The 21691-nt window shown below is 33.1% G+C and overlaps 1 protein-coding gene across 1 annotated transcript; it reads left to right on the top strand.

Annotated features, from left to right (window-relative positions):
- The first annotated feature begins 14499 nt into the window (after positions 1-14499).
- On the top strand, positions 14500-15368 carry LOC108997644 (chaperone protein dnaJ 11, chloroplastic). The gene has a single exon (XM_018974000.2). The coding sequence runs from the start codon at positions 14588-14590 to the stop codon at positions 15026-15028; it is 441 nt and encodes a 146-aa protein (XP_018829545.1). The 5' UTR covers positions 14500-14587; the 3' UTR covers positions 15029-15368.
- Positions 15369-21691: the final 6323 nt, after the last annotated feature.

Raw genomic sequence — 21691 nt, 5'->3', positions numbered from 1 at the left:
AAAGAAAGTCCTGTTGACTTTGATCTGACCCAATTGTATCCTAAAACATATAAAAATCGTGATGGTGTTTGGACCAATCCCAAAGTAGAGGCAAATTATGTAAATTTAAATTTCTTTAATTTCATTGTGTAATAATATTTTTGTTACTTATACTAATTTAATGTTTTTATTTTTGTAGGACAAGATGATATATCTTAAGGAAACTGATGCGGATCTATCGGATAAATCATCTGTCAACGATGCTCAGATCATTTCTCAAGTTCTTGGATCACGTTTCGCATATTTGAGGGGTCTAGGATGTTGCATGAAGCCATCGTCAACATCATCATTCTCTTCTTGAGCCAGATCGATTGACGACAAGACTAAGGAATTAAAGGAAGCAACACTTGAGATAGAACGATTGAGGTCTAAGGAAAATGTGCTACTAACCCTATTAGATCTAGCAGCAAATTTAGAGGCGAGATTAGAACCAACATGCAAAAGAGACTGGGAACGGAGTTACAAAAAGATGTGTTTGAACAGTTGTAGCCAATGATGTCCCAAACTCTGTGCCACCACCATAATCTTAAAATTTATTTTTTCTTTAATTGCCTTCATATTATGATGTTCCAAAACATTTGAACTAATTGATGTTTGAAATACAATTTGTGTAATATTAGTATGATATTATTAATTAAATTTTGTTATGTATGATTAACAACGTTCAAACGGTAAATAACCAATTCGAACGGTAAATTACCATTTATAAATCCATTCGAACAAAAACATATTCATTCGAACAAAAATATATTCATTCGAACAACAATCAATAAATACAGTCCGTATGGCCGTTCTAACAATAAAATATTGGTTCGAACAATATTAATATTCAAAACCTCGTTCGAAGGGAAAGAGTTTCAAAAATAAACAGTCTGTTTGAACGGACATAATTTATGCTCGAACACAAGTCATTTGAGAAATTTATTGGTTCAAACGCATAAAACCTGTTTCAACACTCTGTCCATTTGAACATGATTAAATATGATCATTCGTTCAAATGAACATTTCTTATAGTTGGAATAGTAAGTATCGGTTCGAACCGATATTATGTCATTCGAATGTATTTTTGAGATGAAAAGTTTGTCTCAAAAAAACCTACCCATTCGAACAGTTTTGATTGGTTCAACCAAATTTTGTCCCTAAAAATAATTTTTTGGGAGATTTTTGTCTCCAAAATCCTTTTGAGACGGTCTTTCTGAGGCGAAATATAGACAAAATTCTTTCATCTCCAAAAATATTTTTGGAACAAAATCTGGGTTTTTTTAGATAATATTTTTTTTTTAATCTCAAAAAACCCAATCTCTTGTAGTTGTAGTGGATGATGATGTTAATGTTCAGAAACAAGATGAACTATGCATGAACCTAGTAAATGCTGATGTTCAAATGCCTTGGCAACAGTACTTATCTCTTTCTTTAATTGACTTTCGCAAGGAATTATAGAGATGCATGTGCGGCTAATGGCTATCTGCTGATAACAATTTGGATTCATGATGGAGGAGGAGTCATTAGCTATCATGATGATGTTAATGTTCATAAACTAGATAAACTATGCACGAAACTTGTAAATGATGACGTTGAAATGCCTTGGCAACACATATCTCTTTCTTTTATTGACTTTTGCAAGGTATGGATAAGATTTATTAAAGCGACTTGCTAGTGCGTCAAACCACGTAACAATACATGGTTTTTTTTATTACAACAAAAAAATAAAAGAGAAATTTTTTTTTTTAGAAGAATAGGGTTCTCTATCTCACGAAAATAATTTTTATCTTCAATTCTCATTGTTTCATTAAACAAATACTTTATATTTAACATTGATGCGCGGTTTGATGTGCAAAATCGCTTGCAAGAAGACTTTTCCTTTATTAAAAGTAGTGTTATTTGAATGCCTATGCACCGCACACCATTCACAGATATAATTTAATTTGTAATATTTAAATTTTAAAATTTATCTTTTAAATCAAATTATGTCACATGAATAATATATGTGGTGTAAAAACTTTCAAGTATAATTATTTTTTACCTAGTTAATACTTTAGCGGAGACTTTAGGTGTGTAAGTTAACCAATCTGGACCGAAAAACCAACCGGACTGAATGGTTCCGGTTGGTCTGGACCAAACCGATAACAATAATGGTCCAGCCTCGCTCTATTAATTTGCAATAGTTTAGTTTTCGGTCCGGTTCTAGGTTATGGCTTTTTAGACAAGACTAGACCAACCGAAATATATATATTTAATTATGTAATTTTCATCTAAACTATAATCATTTACCATATATGTTAAATATAATATTAAATATTAATTAATATGCTATAGGTGTAATTGGTTCAGTCTTAGAAGACCGAAATTTCGATCCAGGCCAAAAATCACCACATGGAACGACTATAACGAAGTACCGATTACACCTCTAAACGAAGTACTAGTTGAATGATCTGTGTTACTCAAATTATAGCCACTGATTCCGGCAAATTGTCCTCCATAGGATCCCTATAATTATGGGTTTGCCTTGAGTCTAGTTCCAGTAAAAACTGTCTACTAACAAGATTAGGACCTATCAGTTTTTTGTCCAAATTTGAAGGCTCGAGTGAGATATATAGAAAAGAACATAAATTGAGCCTTAGCGCTCATCTATTGTTGCTCGTACAAATATTTTTAAAAACATTAAATGAACAATAAATTGTTATAGACTTGAGATGCACATTCAAGTTCTTAGCCAATAAAGTATTCAAGTTCTTATTCAAATTCGGATAAGAATTTAATGTGATTTTTTTTTCCACTAATTAGGAGAGAAGTGTATATATAGACACTATTTAGACTTGCAAAATTTAATATTAAGTTTCACTTGGTTGATAATATTTCACATTGTGGGTTCATATCTTATATATATTTCTATGAGTTAGTCTACATATAATCCCAAAATGGAGACTTCTCATGCAAGTCCATATAATTATGTTTAAAAAAAATTTTAAATTACGATAATATCTTTTTTAAAATGAAATTTTTTCTCCTTTTATCTCATTCATCAATGAGATTGTACACGCAATCCCTTACTCAGAATTGTAAATAGAATTTCTCTATGTCTATACCATTGAGCGAGAATCGAATTAACTGTTCTAGTAATTATTTCAACCCGATGGCGACCGGTGGTAATTTTTGTCGGCTGAAATAGTGACAAAATATTATTCTAAAAATAATTAGGGCTTGAAATTTTTTAGCTGAGATTTTAGGGTTTAAGTAATATTCCGACATGGTTTACTTTAGAATTAACCAAGTTTTACACCACATCGTAAAGTAGGTTCTTCCATCACAAAAATAATGATATTTAAGCGCGATGGATGCACAATCATAAATTGATATTATAAAAATAAACTCATAAAATAATACAATTTAATATAATGTTAAATTATAAAATATATTTAATTTTAAAATAAATATAACGTATCATATTAAATCACACTAGCTTGTAAATTTATTTTTATAAAATCATTTTATGAATCTAGCACTTCTCATTTGGTTGCTATAATAAAATCATTTTCGCATGCATGTATGTTTAGGACTTTACTCGTAGCAGCTACCTTAATTAATTCACATATTTTTTAGAAAATTTGGAGAGGTTATGTACTTCCCCATGAGAATACAGAAATTTTTTATATATACATGAAAATGTAGAAACTATAGAAAATGTAATAATTTTTTGATAACCTTTTAACCAATTATTACTAAAAATAATATAAATTACAGAATTATAAAATGATTTGATGACGTCTGTAAAACGGGATAATTCATAATAGCAAACTAATTATGTAGTTTCTATAAATATTTAAATTTCAGTATTTTTTTAAGGTTTATTTTTATAATTTATACAGATTGATTATTTATACAAGTACTTGCTCCTATAAAATTTTCCTTTAATTCTACGGTAAAGATCATTTGATAGAGGAAATATATTTGGAAAATGATAGGATATTACTTTCTTACTGTTTATTTATTATTTTTTATATTTATTATTTTTAATTTTTTAATTTTATTTCATGATTAAAGAAATTATTATTAATAAAATTATATATTTTTTAATTTTTTTTTTAATAATTAAGAATATTAAAAAAATTTTAAAAAATAAATAAATAGATTATTTAAAAGTAATCCTAACTATACTTTACACCATCATCAAGTAAATCATTTATAATCCGTTAAAATGTCACGTCAGCATCGATGACTATATCTCTCGTATCCTTTCACATGTCACATCTAAAAGCTTACATAAAAATTTGAATCCACGTGGAAGAGGGATAAGAACATAACAATCCTCGTATTATCTTCCATAATTCAAATTCCCATATTTAAAGGGAACTAAAACAAATTAAGGAAAAAAAGTGCTTTGAGGGATATATGAATGGTAGGGATTATGGTGGGAAATAGAATTTATAATTTTAGAGTTTATAGTTTATAGTTTAATTAATAAGTTTTAATATTAAAAAGTATTTACTATTTAGTAATTATATGTTTAAAACATTTATGAGAGGCCCTTCAGGGAGTGGCCAAGGTCCAAAGAGATCAAGCCGCAGAGGCCCCAAGTCTCTCAAACGTAAACCCAAAGCAGGCCATGACCCTAGAAGCTGTGCCAAGCCCATGACCCACCTGCCCATACGGATAGGCCTTGGCACTGGACTCGGCTCGGTCAAGGAGCCCAACATTAGGTAGCGATTGCCTGGGAACTCGGCGGGCTGCCAAGCCCTGCAATAGGGTAGGTAATGGATAACTGCAACAAAACACAGGTGGCTAGGCGTGTCCGATTGTGGGCGCCCCAGGCTAAAGACACCGCATTCAATACGTGTCAAGAAGCCCAACATGCAACGACGTGCTACCTAAGATGTCCTAGGAAGGCACAACCACGGCCTAACATACTGCCATGGTAGGAGGATGGTGGCAGGTCTAACCCGAGCACGACTTGATACCCCACGATCTCCCTTGGCAGTCGAGTTCAAGCTAGATATAAATACAGTCATCCCTTCCAAGGGAAGGCTCTCTTAACTCTTTTACTACTCAACTTACTTAACTTTCTTCACCACTCAAATATTTTCCACTGACTTTGGTATCGGAGTGATCCCGAACGTCACAGGAGCCCATTCTTCCTCTTAGCTGCAGGTTCTGAGAGTTTAGCTGTCGTGGTACTGCTCGGGCTGTGAAACACGACATCAACAATACTTTTAAACATATTACATTTGTTTGGAAACAAATTATAAAAAAAAATACTTTCTGTAGTAAAAATGACGATTATTTGATTTTTTTAGAATTATGACCATATTTTTAAAATTTTTAATTATTTAAAAGTTATACGGGTATTTTCACATATTGATAATCTTTTTAAAATTCGAATTACGTTTCACATTTTTTGAAAAAACACGTTTAAAGAAAAGTATCAAATGATTTTTTTTTTTTTCAAACGTATTTTTTAACTTATTTGAGATTAAAAATTACTTTAATATGTAATATCCAATCAACTTAATTTTTTTATTAAAAAAATTTTAAAACTATTTAAATACTTTTTAAGACTCCCACGCAAGCCCAAATAAGCTAATAATGCACTTGCAATATCATATTCATATGTGGGAAAGAGAACTTTAAGTCCTATCAAAATGACAAAACCCCATGAACACTTTCTCCTTGTTGGTCTTTTTCTTCCATCTAAACTAAATCTGAAAAGGTGGACAATTAGCTAGGAATCAAATTGATTCTTATCAAATAAGTGGGTCGTTGTCAAGTGACTCTTCATTGTCTCTAGATCTCTAAAAATGCATGATTGCTCATTTGTTTTTAATTATAAATCTATTCATATTTCTCAGAGATAAGATTATCCCCAACTTTAAAATGCCACTTGCACATTATATGCACTTCTAGAAGGGAGATTCCAAAGCAGACAAATTAAAATTGTCATAGTGCTAATCTTTAGCCATTTCTCCTTTTGTTATTTCTCTTTCTTTGTTGCATTATTATCTATTTTTTCAGAATATTCCTCCATTATTTCATGGAGTTTTGTTGAATTTTAAACGCTTTCTAATTGCATCGTGACACGTGTAATTTACATAATGAGCTTTTTAAAAATACTCTATTTTACAAACCAAATAAAAAAGATTAAAACCTATAAAATAACATTAATATTAAATTAATCAATATAATAGGAATTATTAAAATAAAATAGTTAAAATAGAAAAATAATATAAAATTAGAAAGAAGTACACTTACAAATGATCAAAATAATATATAAAAGTAAAATAATAAGAAACTTAACCAAAAATTAATAATACAGATATCAATTAATATCAAAAGGTCAAAGCAAAATATTGAAGAAAATTGAAATTAAAAAAAAAAATCTACCTTAAACAACTTCAATAAAATAGATTTAAGAGTGAAAGCTGCCCGTCCGGTCATGTGGGTGGATGCCTGGATAGTCATAGACTTGTTCGCGGGCCAGCATGCCGGCCGGCCACATTCCATGCATGGCTGGTTTTTGAGGAATTTCCCGGCCAGTCTTTTTTATTTTTGTATATATATTTTTAATTCTATTATATATCTTAAGTTTGTGTTTGAGATTTTTTACTTTAGTTGTTTAAATTTTAATTATATTTCTATATTAGTACATTAATATAGATTCATTCGGCACAAACGGTGAATGTTTCAAGCTATCTATCATTCTCTCTGGGTGGATGTGACTGATGCATGAAATATTAAATATAGGTGCTGTCCAAGTTTTGTAGTCAACAACTGATCAATGCATATGCATCATGTGTCACATTACATATTACATGATTACAAGTGTTATTTGAATTCGAAAATAAGTTGAGATGAATTGTAAATAGTAGTAAGATGAGTTATGAAAAGTAGTAAGATTTGTGAATTAAAGTTATTGAATAATAGTAAGATGAATTGAGATGAATTAAGATGGACTGTGAATACAAACGAGAATAATTCCAAAAGGATTATCTTTTCATATATATATATATATATATATATATTGTTTGTGCTTTGTAGGGTAACCCATCAAAGATACATATTTAGTGTTACTTCTACGACAAGTATCATTAATTTCCACTTATAATTATGCTTTGATTACCTCATTTAGCAAAAGGTGATCGAAGGTAAAGTAGCTGTCGAAGTGGTAAGGATGGACACTACTCTATTAAAGATTCACATGAGGGGATTGCATTGGAAAGTTTGCAACAAATGCCAATACTTCCTATATAAGGATCAATGGCTCTTGATCATGATCACAAAACACGAGGATGCAAAGAATACAACGACGTTAACTTAGGGTCCATTTGGAACTTGGAATAAACTAAAATCAATTCAGTTAAGTCTAATTTTAAACTGAGTCTACCATCCAAATACATAACTCCTAAATCACTAAATTCAACTCAACTCATCTTTACACGTGGGACCCACAACCTTTTTCAACTCAACACATCTTTACACCTGGGATCCACAACCGTTTTCAACTTCCCATAAATACTTATAAATTCATCTTAACATCTAAATACATCTAAACTCATCTTAGGTGAGCCCCACAAAACTCAATTCATCATCTCAACTCACTACTATTTATAAAGAATTTAACTCATCTCAACTCAACTCAACTCAACATCCAAACAGAACCTTAATCTACGATTTGGAAACTAAATAAATATATAGACGTGGATCATTGCATGCATGCCACCCTTTTCTTTCCTACGTGTGAGCTTGTTGGGAACAATACAGACAAAATAGTAAAACAAAAAATAAGAAATAAATAATACACGACATAAGATTTACGTGGTTTGACAATGTGTCTACATCCATGGAACTGTAGAGAATCTTATTCAAAAGAAATTCAAAATACACTGTGGAAATACAAGATTTTCACTCCTCTCACTCTCTCTAAGCCACCTCTCTCTCTCTTTTCACTGTAAAATCTCTTGTACGTTCCTTCTGTACTAAACTATCAATTGTTCTATGCTTTAAAACATATGTATATGTATATATAAGCTGTAGTGAAAAGCCCTAAGGCGATAATTATCGGTTCATTCGCTTGAGTAAGGTGTCAAGCGAGACTCGAGAGAACTCTTTACCAATGCTTCGCTCAAGCCAACTGTCGAGAGAACTCTCTACATGTACTTCACTCGAGTCAAGAACCAGGCTCCACAACCCAACAATTCTCCCACTTGGAGACTAGTACAACCACATGTAACAAGTACCTACCTCTAGAACTGAATCCTCCACCTCTGCAGCTTATAACTCCTATTCTCAAGCTAGAAGACCAACTAAAGTAGTGCACAATTTTAGTTTCTCAAGCGTAACACCTGTAGTCAACATACATGCGGGGTTTCTGCTTCCACAAATCTTCACAAGTATCAACTGGTCATCATAAAAAAAGATCATATAAAATGATATCTGATCTAAATATGTTTGGTCTTGAAATGAAATATTGGATTCTTGGCAAGGAATATGGCACTCTACTGTCATTGTAGAGAGTGCCATTCTCATTCTTCTTACCCTACTCCTCCAAGAAACTCTATAACCAAATCATTTCCTTTTGTGCCTTCTGATACAACAACATACTTAGCTTCTGTGATAGACAATGCAACTATCTTCTGCAAGTTTGAACCCCAAGACATAGCAGTACTGCCCAGAGTATATACAAAACATGTGGTACTCTTCCTGTTGTGTAACAACTCGGCCCAATAATTATAAGGTCGGAATATTGATACTTTTTGTTGGGCCTAAATTATATTTAATGGGCTATATTGGCTAAGTTCACGAGTGACAAATTATTGAGACTGATTAGGAGTTTTAATTAGGCTCAATAACTAGGTTAAATTCTATTTATTATTTATTGAACAAGTTAGATTCCTTTTAAAATTTAAAGATCGGTCATTAGAAATTTATTTCAATTTACAATCATCATTGATTGAAGTCCCCTCACAATCTCAGTCAATATCAATCCTACATTGAATGGAACTACTAGATCATAATTCAAACTCTCTTTTTGAATGATCGCGACCGAGTCCAACTCGAGCAAGAACTCTTCGGCTCCCTTTTCCAAATCTCTTTATAAATATCTTCTTTTCCGTATATTATTTGGAAAAAATCACAAACCTCCATAAGTGTAGCGGCTGAACCCAAGATATTCATTCCAACACCATGCGTGTCTTATATTCACCACACCAATAGCCGACTGCCTCATTCCTCTCACAACATCCTTCATGTTTTATCTCTCCTTCTAGTTCACATGATCAATTTCGTGCTGAAAATATTGGATTAACGCTAAGATGTAAGTAACTTGATCATATATGATATTATTAAAGCCAGTTCTTTCGAAACCAGTGTTTATGTACCATGCATGTCATGATATTTGCAAGCACGCCATTCATTATGTTTCATTCTGCATATTATAGTTATATATGTATTATGCATCTCACATTGCATAAAACACGTAAACTTTCATAAAATCAAATGTAAGATAAACTCAGAATAATTAATCAGATACTCATTCAGATGCATGGTACCAATGCAGTTTCAGGGTGGATGAGCAAGTCACGGACTCAAGCGTGGTCCACTATAGTATGTTAAAATACTATCAGTGGCTCCCCTTATGGCTGCAGGACATGGGGCAGGTGTACAACTTCGACACAGGGTTAAGTGTGTTGGTCAGTTAGATAAATAAGACCAGTTAGTTAATTCAAATAAATCAATCATGCATAGCATAAACATCGGTATAATCAGTCATGATTTTAAGTTCAGCATGAAATATTTTATGAAAACCTTAGTTTGTTTTTATATTTTTAAACCACACAGGTCAGAATATTTATGAAGGTAGAGTTGTAGGACAAAACTTAGTCCAAGGAGGTGTGATAGTGGCCTAAATCATATATAGAGATTTTAAATTATGATTTTTATGGAACAGAGGTTGAGAAATTTTAATAAATGCTTATGCACGCTCTCATTTATGATTTTAGTATTTTAACTCAGAATGACTCTATTTATTATAAGGAATCTTTGTACTTGGCGATTTCTTTAGAAAATAATAATAATAATAATTTTAAATCAAGTTCAGTAGTAGTACTCCGATTTCCCTCAACTTCAAAAAAATGACATTGTTCTTATCTCTAAGAGAGTAGGGTGTTATAGTGTCACTAGCCAAGTCAGCATCAACATAACCATATAGTTTCAGCCTACTCCAATGAAGCATCGACATGAATCTGAGGAGCCCCTTAGGTACCTCAGAATCTACTTTACAGCCCCCTAATGCTGCTTTCCTAGATTACTCATGTACATGCTCACAACTCTCACTGTATGGGTAATGTCTGGTCTGCTGAGGCATAGGGTACCTTATTCATATAACCACGTTCCTTCTCTGACTTCAATGACTAATCCTTGGTATGTCTAAAGTGACTTCTCAAGGGTGTACTCACTAGCTTAGCTTTGTCCATGTTGAACCTGTTAAGCACTCTTCATGGTATTGTTTCTCTATTTCTTTCTAGTATTGTTTCTTGCTCTCCAAACAAGACTTAACAATACTGATATCTTCATGGTATCATAGCAACACAATGTGATCTATAGCCCCCATTTCTATGATCCAAAGTATATAAGAGAATATATTGGAAAAGAAACTTGAATAGAAGAAAAAACAGAGTGAGTTTGAGAATCTGTTGCAGGAAAAACTAAATGTTTACTTGACATTTCCATTAGTGATTGAGCTGGAATTGGAGTTAACTGAAAATAGTCTAATTGGTTTACAAAAGCACGACCCTCAATGTTAGATTGTCGTTGTAAGAAATTCAAAATTTGTTGGAACTACTCTTTAGTAATAGGCAATTGAGGAACCGTAACACCACGATTTGGAAAAGATTATGTAGAAACATTGTTGGCAAAAGCTAGTCTTGATTTGGAAGTTTTGAAACCAAGTGGATACCCATGAATTTTATAATATTTTTCCATTGTATGCCCAGTAAGTCCACAATGAGTACAGAAAGGCTTATCCTTTTGCATGTTCAAATTCTTGCCACCAGATTTTTGTGCAGGAGTTCATTGACTCTTTGTTGCTAGTGTAGCATCTTAAGGGAAGAAGAAAGTGATGAAACATTAATCACTCGCTACCTTTATTCTAGGACATTCAAGGAAAAGACTTTGCTTAATGGTGATAAGGGCTCTATAAGCAAAATTTGGCTTCTTGGTTGAGAAAAGGAATCGTTCAAACCTATTAAGAATTGCATCGTATATTCTTATTGTTCGTATATGGACTAAAACAAGCTTTTAGGCAATGGCTTGCCAAAGTTCTGGATTCTATTTTACAACTTGGTTTCATCTAATCTAAAGTCGATTATTCATTGTTTACATAGTCTATTGATTCATCATTCACTACTTTTTTAGTAGACATTGATGACATCATTATTGCTAGAGATTATTTGACTGAAGTGAATTCTTTAAAGTCTTATTTGGATGATAGGTTCAAGATTAAGGATATTGGCAACCTCAAGTATATCTTGGGGCTGGAAGTAGCTCAATCATCTAGTGGTATTTCCCTATGTCAAAGGAAATATGCACTTGATATTCTATAGGATTATGGTTTGATTGGTGCTCAACAAATTACTACACATATGGACCAAAAGTTAAAGTTGATGAGGACTGATGGTCATCTCCTTGAAGATCCTTCCCTTTATAGCATATTAGTTGGAAGAGTACTCAACTTGACTATCACCAGACCTGATCTTGCATACTCAACTCAAGTTCCTAGCCAGTTCATGGACTAGCCAAGGAAACCACACCACTGCTGCTTATAGGGTTCTACGATAGCTCAAGTCCATCATAGGTCGAGGCTTGTTTTATTCTGTTGTTTCTCAACCAGATTTGAAGGCTTTTACTTAATTGGATTAGGCTGATTGTCCTAATTCTCGAAAGTCTCTTACTGGTAATTGTGTTTTCCCTTGTGATTCTTTAATCCCATGGAAGTCTAAAAAGCAAACTACAATCTCCAAAAGCTCAACAGAATTTCAATATGGAGCTATGGCAACAATCTGTTGTGAAGTTTCTTGGCTTCTAACGGTTCTTCATGATCTTCGAGTCTCTCTTTCTCAACCTACTCTTCTATTTTGTGACAATCACACAGCTTTGCATATTGTTGTCAATTCGGTCTTCCATGAAAGAACTAAGCACATTGAGATAGACAAAATTCAAGTGGGTATAATCCATACTCTTCGTGTTCCCTCTCGGCATCAACTTAGTGATATTTTTACCTAGCCACTTGGCTATGAAATTTTTATTCACTCACTTAGTGAGATGGAAACTCATAACTTGTATTCTCTATCTTGAGGAGGAGTGTTATAGAGTACAAATTAAATATGGGATATATGGAGTTACTTAGTTACTTAGATGACATGGCTTAGCTTATGTAATAGATATATATAAGTTCAAATGCACAGATACAGTAATCACGAAATATACAAAAGTCTTTTCTTCTCTCTCTTTCTTTCTACTTTTGATTACTCTCCAAACAAGAATCAAGAATACTGATATCTTCACTTATGCACCGATACAACCATGCACCTGTGTGTCTTGAGTGTTGTAAAACATCATCTAAAATTATGTGTTTTCATTCTTCCATATAAGAATATTAACCATACGAGACTTATAACATCTAAGTTTATCAAAAACACTTCTCTCACAACCAAAATCATTTTTAATTCTATTTTTTCACTACAAAGGCGCAAACTCATCACTACGTCTTCTTAGCGTGCCACACTTTTCGAATTTTTCAAGAACACAAGGTCTCCTTTCTTTGGAATGTTGTTATTACATTATATTCACATGAGTTTGGTTTAAACCAAGACAAACTTCGTTTTGTTTTCTTTAATTCTCGAGAATGGCGTTTGTGTGGACAAGCTTACTCTCTCTTTGGTGTTGAAAGCGTATTTCGTTTGGGTCTAGTGAAGGACGAAATGCAGGTACATGAAAAAATTGAAGAAGATGGAAATCAACTTGAATTTGTAATACACTTCAATAGGTTGACTTTGTATTGTGGAATTGAGTGATTGGTTGGTATTCGAGTTCCCTCTATTGTTGTGGATTACAGCTGGCGACTATGAGTTCTAACTTATGTATAGCTTTCCATTGCCGTGGGTCATATTTTGTTAGAGACCCACGGCTGGCAACTACGACCGTGGGTGACACCATGACAGGTCTGCAAGTTTGATTACCCACGACTGCAACCATGGAGACCATGGACTATACAGATTTTCTCACAAATCTCTGAAGATCTGTGCACAAATCTATATGACCCATGATTGTGGCTGTGTCCCATGGGTCTATGCACAAATCTTCAAATATGTGCGATTCATCGGTTACTACTTCGTTGTATTTATTTGTGAAGTAATGCTAAGTACGATCTCCAAATATACAAACCTTTTGTAAAAGTGTAGGTCCCATGAAGAAAAATTGAGTTTTTCTCACTTTTCTATGGTGGGGTCCACTTTTTTATTAAGGGCTTGTGCGAGACTAGTGCATTTGAGGCTTATAGCCTTGTATATATCATTGCTCTTATTTGTTTGGTTGGATCTATAACTTTGTAAGTTATTTATTAATTTATTTTTTGGATTTGTGAAATTTTTCTTATCTATAAGTTTGTTTGGTTTGATCTATAAATTTGTTTTGGTTTTTGTTTGGATTTGTAAGATCCATTAGTTTGCTTTGTGCGATTTTGTTCGGACGGGCGGGGTGAACACCCCTAATACAACTCGATGATTGATGAGTATGTGAAGTGTGGACCATTGAGAGAGAGATTATACTAGATGTTTACTCTACTATATATATTGTGTCTATCTCTTTTTAAATTGTAGAAAGCGATTAGGAAAGAAAATTGTAGAAAATCTTGATTCTAAATAGTATTACAAGTAGAAAGACTTATCCATTATTAGAACTATTATTTTGAAAATCATTAAAGGATAGTTGAAATTAATATAATAAATTAAGAATGAAATGAAAGGTCAAATTATGTCTTAATTAATAGGAAATATATTATAATAAATGAAAGATTTCAACGACAATAATAGCTTTATCCACGCAGGGGTGCATCATGAAGCATCAAATAACGAAATTTGGATAATCAATTTGCTGACTCAGCACCCAATCCCGGGCCCCATGGATAAGAATTATCGCTCCTCTGGTTGACCCGCCGCGAGGGCACAACTTAACCACCGATTCTGGTTAATTCATCTTTTATTTTCGTGGATAAGATAAGATAAAAATTAAAAATTAAATAAAATATTTAAAAATATATTTTTATTTAAAAATTTTAAAAATATTATTTTATTTTATATAAAAATTTAAAAAAATTATAATAATAAAATAAAATAAAAATAATTGCGAAATCAATCAAATAAATTAACCCCGGGCCCAACCCGTACTCTCCCCCAACTATATTTAAACGGGAGCCCCCAGATCCCCCAGACACAGCCCCCAGCCCCCAGCTTCCTAGCTCTCCCACTCTCACCGTCACAACCGCACTACGCCTCACCGTACCATGCTCTCTGCCCCTTCCCCTACAATTCTGACCGCTCCGAACTTCTCCGCAAAAGCATCGACACGTTTCAGATTCGCTCCGCCTCTCGCCTTCGCCGCCACTTCCACCGAAAGCCGTAGCACGACATCGTATATGGCCACCGCGTGCACCTCGCTGTACGAGATCCTCGGTATCCACACGGACGCCACGTGCCAGGAGATCAAGACGGCGTACCGGCGATTGGCGAGGACATGCCACCCTGACGTTGTCGCCGTCCCCGCTAGGAAGGACTCGTCCGCCGGCGAGTTCATGAGGATACACGCTGCGTACTCCACCCTATCGGACCCCCATAAGCGCGCAGATTACGATCGCAAGCTTTTCAGGCCGTACAAGCCTTTAACGGCGACTTCGGGGTTCTCCGGCTACTCCCGCAAGAACTGGGAGACGGACCAGTGCTGGTGACCGAGTTTACTCGCCGGATCGCCGAGTTGATAACTAATCTAGATTACAGTGAAGATAATGATAGATTACTCCGATATATATAAATATCTTATTTCCTACTTAGTTGCTTGTAGATAGTCGGAAAAAGGAATCAATATATTTATAAATGAGATCTAGAAATATTGATAGATCATAATATGAAATTTATATTTTCTAGTTTATAATGCATAAGAAAATGAAAAAGAAAAATTAACATATCGAAGGAAAATTATATATTAAATCAATGATGTGAAATAAAATTTTTTGCTTTATAGTGGCATGCACGAGAAATCAACTCGGAAATGGAAATTAAAAGCTAGTTTGCCAATTTAAAGGTTCCGTTGGGAAATTGAATTAAATCAAGATCAACTCAATTTATTTTAATTTTAAACTGAGTTTAAGATTTAAATACTCAATTTTTAAATCACTAAATTTATTTCAACTCAAAATCTTTTTACGCATATGACTTACGACTTTTTTTCAACTCAACACATCTTTATACGCAAAACTGACAATTTTTTTTAACTTTTCATAAATACATCTAAATTCTTCTTAACATTCAAACACATTTAAATTCATCTTAGGTGGACTCCACAAAACTCACTTCAACATCTCAACTCATTATTATTTATAAAGAACTCTATCCATCTCAACTCAGTTTAACATCCAAACAAAACCTATGTATTGTTTGTGTATTTTTTTTTTAATATTAAAATTATTATTACTAAAAAATTTAATTTTTTTTTTATATTTAAAAAAATATAAAAAAAATTAAAATCAAAATGAACTAAGGGTACACTTGAAGGGCTTCGTAGTATCAACCTTCATATAATGTATGCACGTTTAAAGTTTATAAACCCCACCACTAACATTATTCTTAAGGAACCAATAACGATGGAATAATGACATGTTTGAGTGTCTTATATGCATATGCGAGCATAGTGGACGAACAGGAGACATTAAGAATCAATATATATATATATATATATATATATTCCAAATAGTATAGAGAGTTGAAGAAAGGCATATGGGTTTGAGGAATTTCTTCCAATTCAGTAATGGGTTCTTTAAAAATGTTAAAGATCAAGATTTGATGTTATATTTAATAGAAATGATGATTTTTTTAGACATTAAAATGAGAATCTTTCTCAAAAAATTATGTTTTTTATCTCAATTATGTGAATCGATGTATCATATTTTAAGTAATTTTTCATATTTAAATGGTAAATTTATAAAGTTACCTGAATATGTCACAGTAACTAAAAAAAATATAAAATTAATAATAAAGAATCATTATTAAATCATAATGAAAGAGATTTCTCCAATTTTTCTTTTTTCTTTGAAAAAAAAAAAGAAGTTGATGAATAACAAAACTCGCCAATTCCATTTGTAGAATACTTGATCAGGAGAGAAAATAAAAATAAATAAAAAATAATAATAATTCTATTTTAAAACTTCTAGCTACATCACGAACCATAAACAAAAGAAACTTGTGTTTGTAAAGTCAAGATTTGGATGAAATTTGTTTTCTGAAATAATTGTAGTGACCATTAACGCTTAGCTATGATTGAACTTTTGTGGACAAGATGACACAAGTAGCGGTTTTTATTATCTGCTGATTAATTAGTCAAATATTTAATTTTCTTGTTTTAGAATTCAATCAAACGTTTGTGCTCTTGAGAAAAGGTAGACAAGGAAAGGCTTTGACGCCGGATGACAAATTTCCATTGGCATTAAATGCGATCCGCATACACAGATTTAGGTATCGTTTGTAATTTGAACGGAATGAATTCAATCCAATTTTAAGTAGAATCTAATATTTAAATAATTAACTTTTAAAAGTATCAAACTCATCTTAATTTAAAACTTTTTTAAATGTAAAATTTACAATCTTTTTTAACTTAAAATCCTTTTACACACGAGACCCACAAACATTTTTCATTTCCTATAAAGAAAATGCTAAATATGCTTAAGAAAAACTTAATTCTTTACATATTAATTATTGATATGTTAAAAATCATGAAATTTAAATTTTAAAAGAAAACTAATAAAATGAGTTTTGTAAGTAAAAATATAAATAAAATTGCAAGTACATATAGTACTACTCTTCTTATAAATACATCTAAATTTATCTTAACGTTAAGATTTCAAACACATCTAAACTCATCTTAGATGAGCCTCACAAAACTCACTTCACCATCTCAACTCACTTCTATTTTTAAAAAACTAAACTCATCTAAACTCAACTCAACATCCAAACGAGACCTTAACCATCACTACAAGAAATGCTGGTTTTTGCGACACTCAAAATCATCGCTTATACATACCTTAATCGCTGCAGGTGATCAATTCCGGCGATTTTTAGATCGCCGCATGTTCGACGAAATAAAGATGCATTTTCTGATAAATCGCAGCGAAAGCCAAAACTCGTTGGGAAATAGACTTTTACCAGCGCATTTTATTCGCCCCAAATAATGACATGACACGCCGCAAAAGAGTCGTTCTGTTTGGTCCAATATCGTTGCGAAAATTTTATAGCGACGACATATATCGTCGTAAATAATCCTGAATATCGCTGCAAAAAACTTTGATATTATCCCAGCGATATTGTGATATCGTCGCTACAATATTATTAACGGCGATAATGGTCGCTGCAAAAGTTACGATGCTTATCACGGCGATTTCATTTTTCATCGCGTAAGCAGCTATACCTTGCGTAGTTGCCGCAATGAATATCATCACCGCAAATAATTGTCGCGACGATTTTCTCAAGTCGACGCAATAGTAGTTGACGGTATGCCTGTATATTTGCGGCGCATATAAATTGCTGAAGGTAATGGTTTTCGGCGATATAGCGGCGCCGCTATTGGGTTGTCACCGAAAATTAGATTTGATTACAATGAGTTTGAATTCGCCGCAAATATGCTTAGGTTCATTTTTTTTTTTTTTTTGTCCATTCGCTGTTTTGGCTGGGGTTCGTTGTCACACTTATATAATTAATCTTGGTAACACATATTGCAACTTCTTATTAAATTGAAGTCAGCCAAAAGAATATATATATATATATATATATATATATGTTTAGTATCTTACCTGAAATAAGATACTAAATATATATATTAAAAAAATAATAAACACCACACAAGTAGGAAACATTTTCAGCTCATAAACTAATACATTCATTCAGTCAAAGTCAATTACAGAATTCACATTAATGTAATTATGGGCTACACTAGGGTGTACCAATATGCATCCAAAACCTACGCTTAGCTACTACTAAATATCTTCTAAACAATATTATCTGAAAATGTACACATTCATTCAATATTTGTCAATTGGCCTGCAGCTGAAATTACATCTACTCAGCTATTTCAATATGCACCTGGGGCATGAGGGGTGGGTAGAACAAGCTTCAACATGATTGCAACAATGCTCTTAAAATCTCAAATTTTCTGCATATTTGATCGTGCTATATCTCCAACTCCAATATCTGGCAATGATACACAAAAAAACAAAACCGTTACTACAAAATAAACTTCACTACTGTTTATTGTTATAAAAATACCAAATCAGCAATTATAATGAACCCTTTTCACAGCAGTAAATTTACTATCCCCCAGGAAGCTATGATTCTACCATACCCCACCCTTTTACTTGGTTTCTATAAAGGTTTATCTAATGTCACATATTGATATTTAAGGTCATTTGGTATTCCTAATAGGGAAATTACTATCAATCTACACAACTCAGTGTACATAATCTACTGTGAATTCTCTTATTGTTTGCTTATGATCTCCTCACAATTCCTTCACCTCAAGAGGTGACATGATGATCAGCCTACCAAGTGAACTCAAATGCACAACCAAAACCAGCTCTAAGCAACCAAAAAACAACCTATAATATACAAAACAAAATTATGCACATCTGGATACCTTGTTCTTGCTCAAAAACCAACACATTGCACAAGTTAGGAAAAAGAAAAACCAAACTTGTGGAGTGTCTATAAACTAACAACTGCAGCTCACCAAGCATGCATGACCCGATCTTGAATTGTAAAAAATGACCCAAAGCATAAAATTTGAAGATAATAACAGCAGAGGAAATAGCAAACTCAAACTAAACAGTACTTATTTTCGAAATTCCTTGTTCTCTTAACATTTCAACCTCTACTTTTTCATTTTCTTTTCTTTTATTCCATCCCTCCATCTCAACCTCAAGAGGTGACATGACCCTAATGTACCAAGTTAACTCAAAGGCACATCCAAAACTAGCTCTAAGCAACCATGAACAGAATCCACAAACTAGTATTATACACATCCAAACAGAAAACTCTCGCTCTAACAGCATATTGCACAAGTTAGCTGAAGCACAAAAACCAAGACAGTTTTTAGTCTATAAACTAATAACATCTGCTCACCAAACAGAAATTCTTGGCTTGTAAAAAATGCTGGTTTATACAGAAAATAAATTCATGAAAACAGTAGAGGAAATAGCAAACTCAAACCAGTACTTAATTAATTCCCTCTTCTCTTAAAATGAAACCTCTTATTGTTCATTTTCTCTTCCTTTATTCCATCCCTCCATCTCAACCTCAAGAGGTGACATGAGAAGTACCAAGTGAACTCAAAGACACAACCAAACACAATGGTCTAAGTAGAAATTTACAGAATCCACAAAACAATCTCTTTAAGATCAGCCAAATTGTCCAATCTTGCCCAAAACTTTGCACAAGTTAGTGAAGTTGGGTACGTGCAATAAAGACCCACTGCATCACAGTCTTCGAGAGTGACTTGATGCGGGGGGCACCTTGGGCGAGGTTGAAATGTGGAGGTACTCTTTTCTTTCTAGTATGGGAGCTGGGAATAATGCCAATATTCCCAATGCACTGGAGATCTGTTTGGCTGGGGTACTGGGAGTAGTACTGCTCCAAGGCCTCCCATTTTAATTGGTCTTGGTTCCAAGTGAGATATATATATATATATACTGGAAATGTTAGACTTGAGTAATTATCAGGGATGGAGAAGCTAGCTAGGAGGAGAATTAATTAATAAGACCAAGTTCAGAAGAGATATTATCCAAGAAATGTTTCCTTCAGCTTTTTAGTTAAAAATTGTTCCCAATATATCCAACACCTTATTAGTCCTGACCTCAACTTGTGTGTAAGAAAAGAACAAGAAAGGGTTTCTTGATCGAAACCCAGTTAAAGGCAAATTAACTGGGGAAGGATTGGACTAGCTGACAACTCGGGGGCCAGTCATGAGAAACCATTTTCTTTTTAATTTCTAGGCCTACATGATCTCCCTCTTGATCTTTCCTATGTCATCGCTTCGACCTTTCTTAATAACTCTACTTATTTGAGCAAGTTTTAGGTGTATATGGTCATATAGTTCATTAAATATATAGCAATATATATATATATATATATTACTGTATGCATATGAGAGCTAGAAGTGCAGGGTTTGAGAAAACATACAGCTCACTTTGACAGGCACATGATGACATATAAATATAGGGCAGCTACATAACCTGCCTTCTTAGTGTCTTCCCATCTCTCTGATGCTGCATCCGCACTTCATCAAATGCCTTTTCCTGTATATAAATTTAATGATTGAATATAAGAATAAGAAAGTGTTTCTCAGTTATTAATATATAGTTTCTTCAATTTACACAAATATGAAACTATTGTGTAAATTCCTTTTTAACAATCATGCTCTTAATTGATGAAGTGCGTATATATATATATATATATATATATATATTTATGTGTGTTTGTTGTTGTGTGTGTGTGTGTGTGTGGGGTTTACATCTTGTGCATTGGTCTATACTATATAGTAGATGCATGAACCTGCTGAAGACCCTAAGCCCCAAAATTGGGATGTTCCTCATAAGCGTATGCAGCAGTTTTCTCATGAACCAAATTGTTAAAAACAAATAACATCAGCTCACCCAGCATCACTTTCTTCACTGGTAAAAAATGACCCAAAGCAGGAAATAAATTCATGAAAACATCAGAGGAAAAATTTCTTTTGGTTCTCTTAACATTTCAGCCTCCTATTTTTCATTTTCTCTTCCTTTATTACATCCCTCCATCTCAACCTCAAGAGGTGACATGAGAAGTACCAAGTGAACTCTAGGGCACAACCAAATATATGCTCTAAGCAACCAAAACGTTAATCCACAAAACATCAGCTCAAGCACATAAAGAAATAAATTGCATCTAAGCCCAAAAAACATGAACTTGGGGAAGTGGTAAGCACAAAACCAGAAAATGAAAATGATCTAAAAACTAATAAAAAGTGTCACCAAGCTTAGTACTTATAAATAAAAAATAAAAATAAAAAACTGTCACCAAGCAAGTAACATATCTTACTTGTAAACATTGATATGTTAACAACCAAGCCAAATAACAAATCATGCATCAATGAGGGGCCCTATTTTGCAAGCTTTAGCAGCAAGTCTAAGGCTTGAAATATACTTCCTGATCCTATTTAGAATAATTGACTATGGTCATGAGAAGTACGAAATTATCAACAAAAACATAAGAACCCTATAAGTGCACTTCTGACAAATATTGATGTCTCATATAAGTATAAAAGATTAACTTAAAAAAATCTAAACAACCTCCTGAAGACAAATGGAAGACAA

The sequence above is a fragment of the Juglans regia genome, chromosome 11 (genome assembly GCF_001411555.2).
Source record: "Juglans regia cultivar Chandler chromosome 11, Walnut 2.0, whole genome shotgun sequence".
Taxonomy (NCBI): domain Eukaryota; kingdom Viridiplantae; phylum Streptophyta; class Magnoliopsida; order Fagales; family Juglandaceae; genus Juglans; species Juglans regia.
This window is presented reverse-complemented; position numbering and strand designations above follow the sequence as displayed.

Bases quoted from the DNA above. Each gene is read 5' to 3' on its own strand.
- LOC108997644 (XM_018974000.2), top strand. From the start codon at position 14,588: ATGCTCTCTGCCCCTTCCCCTACAATTCTGACCGCTCCGAACTTCTCC.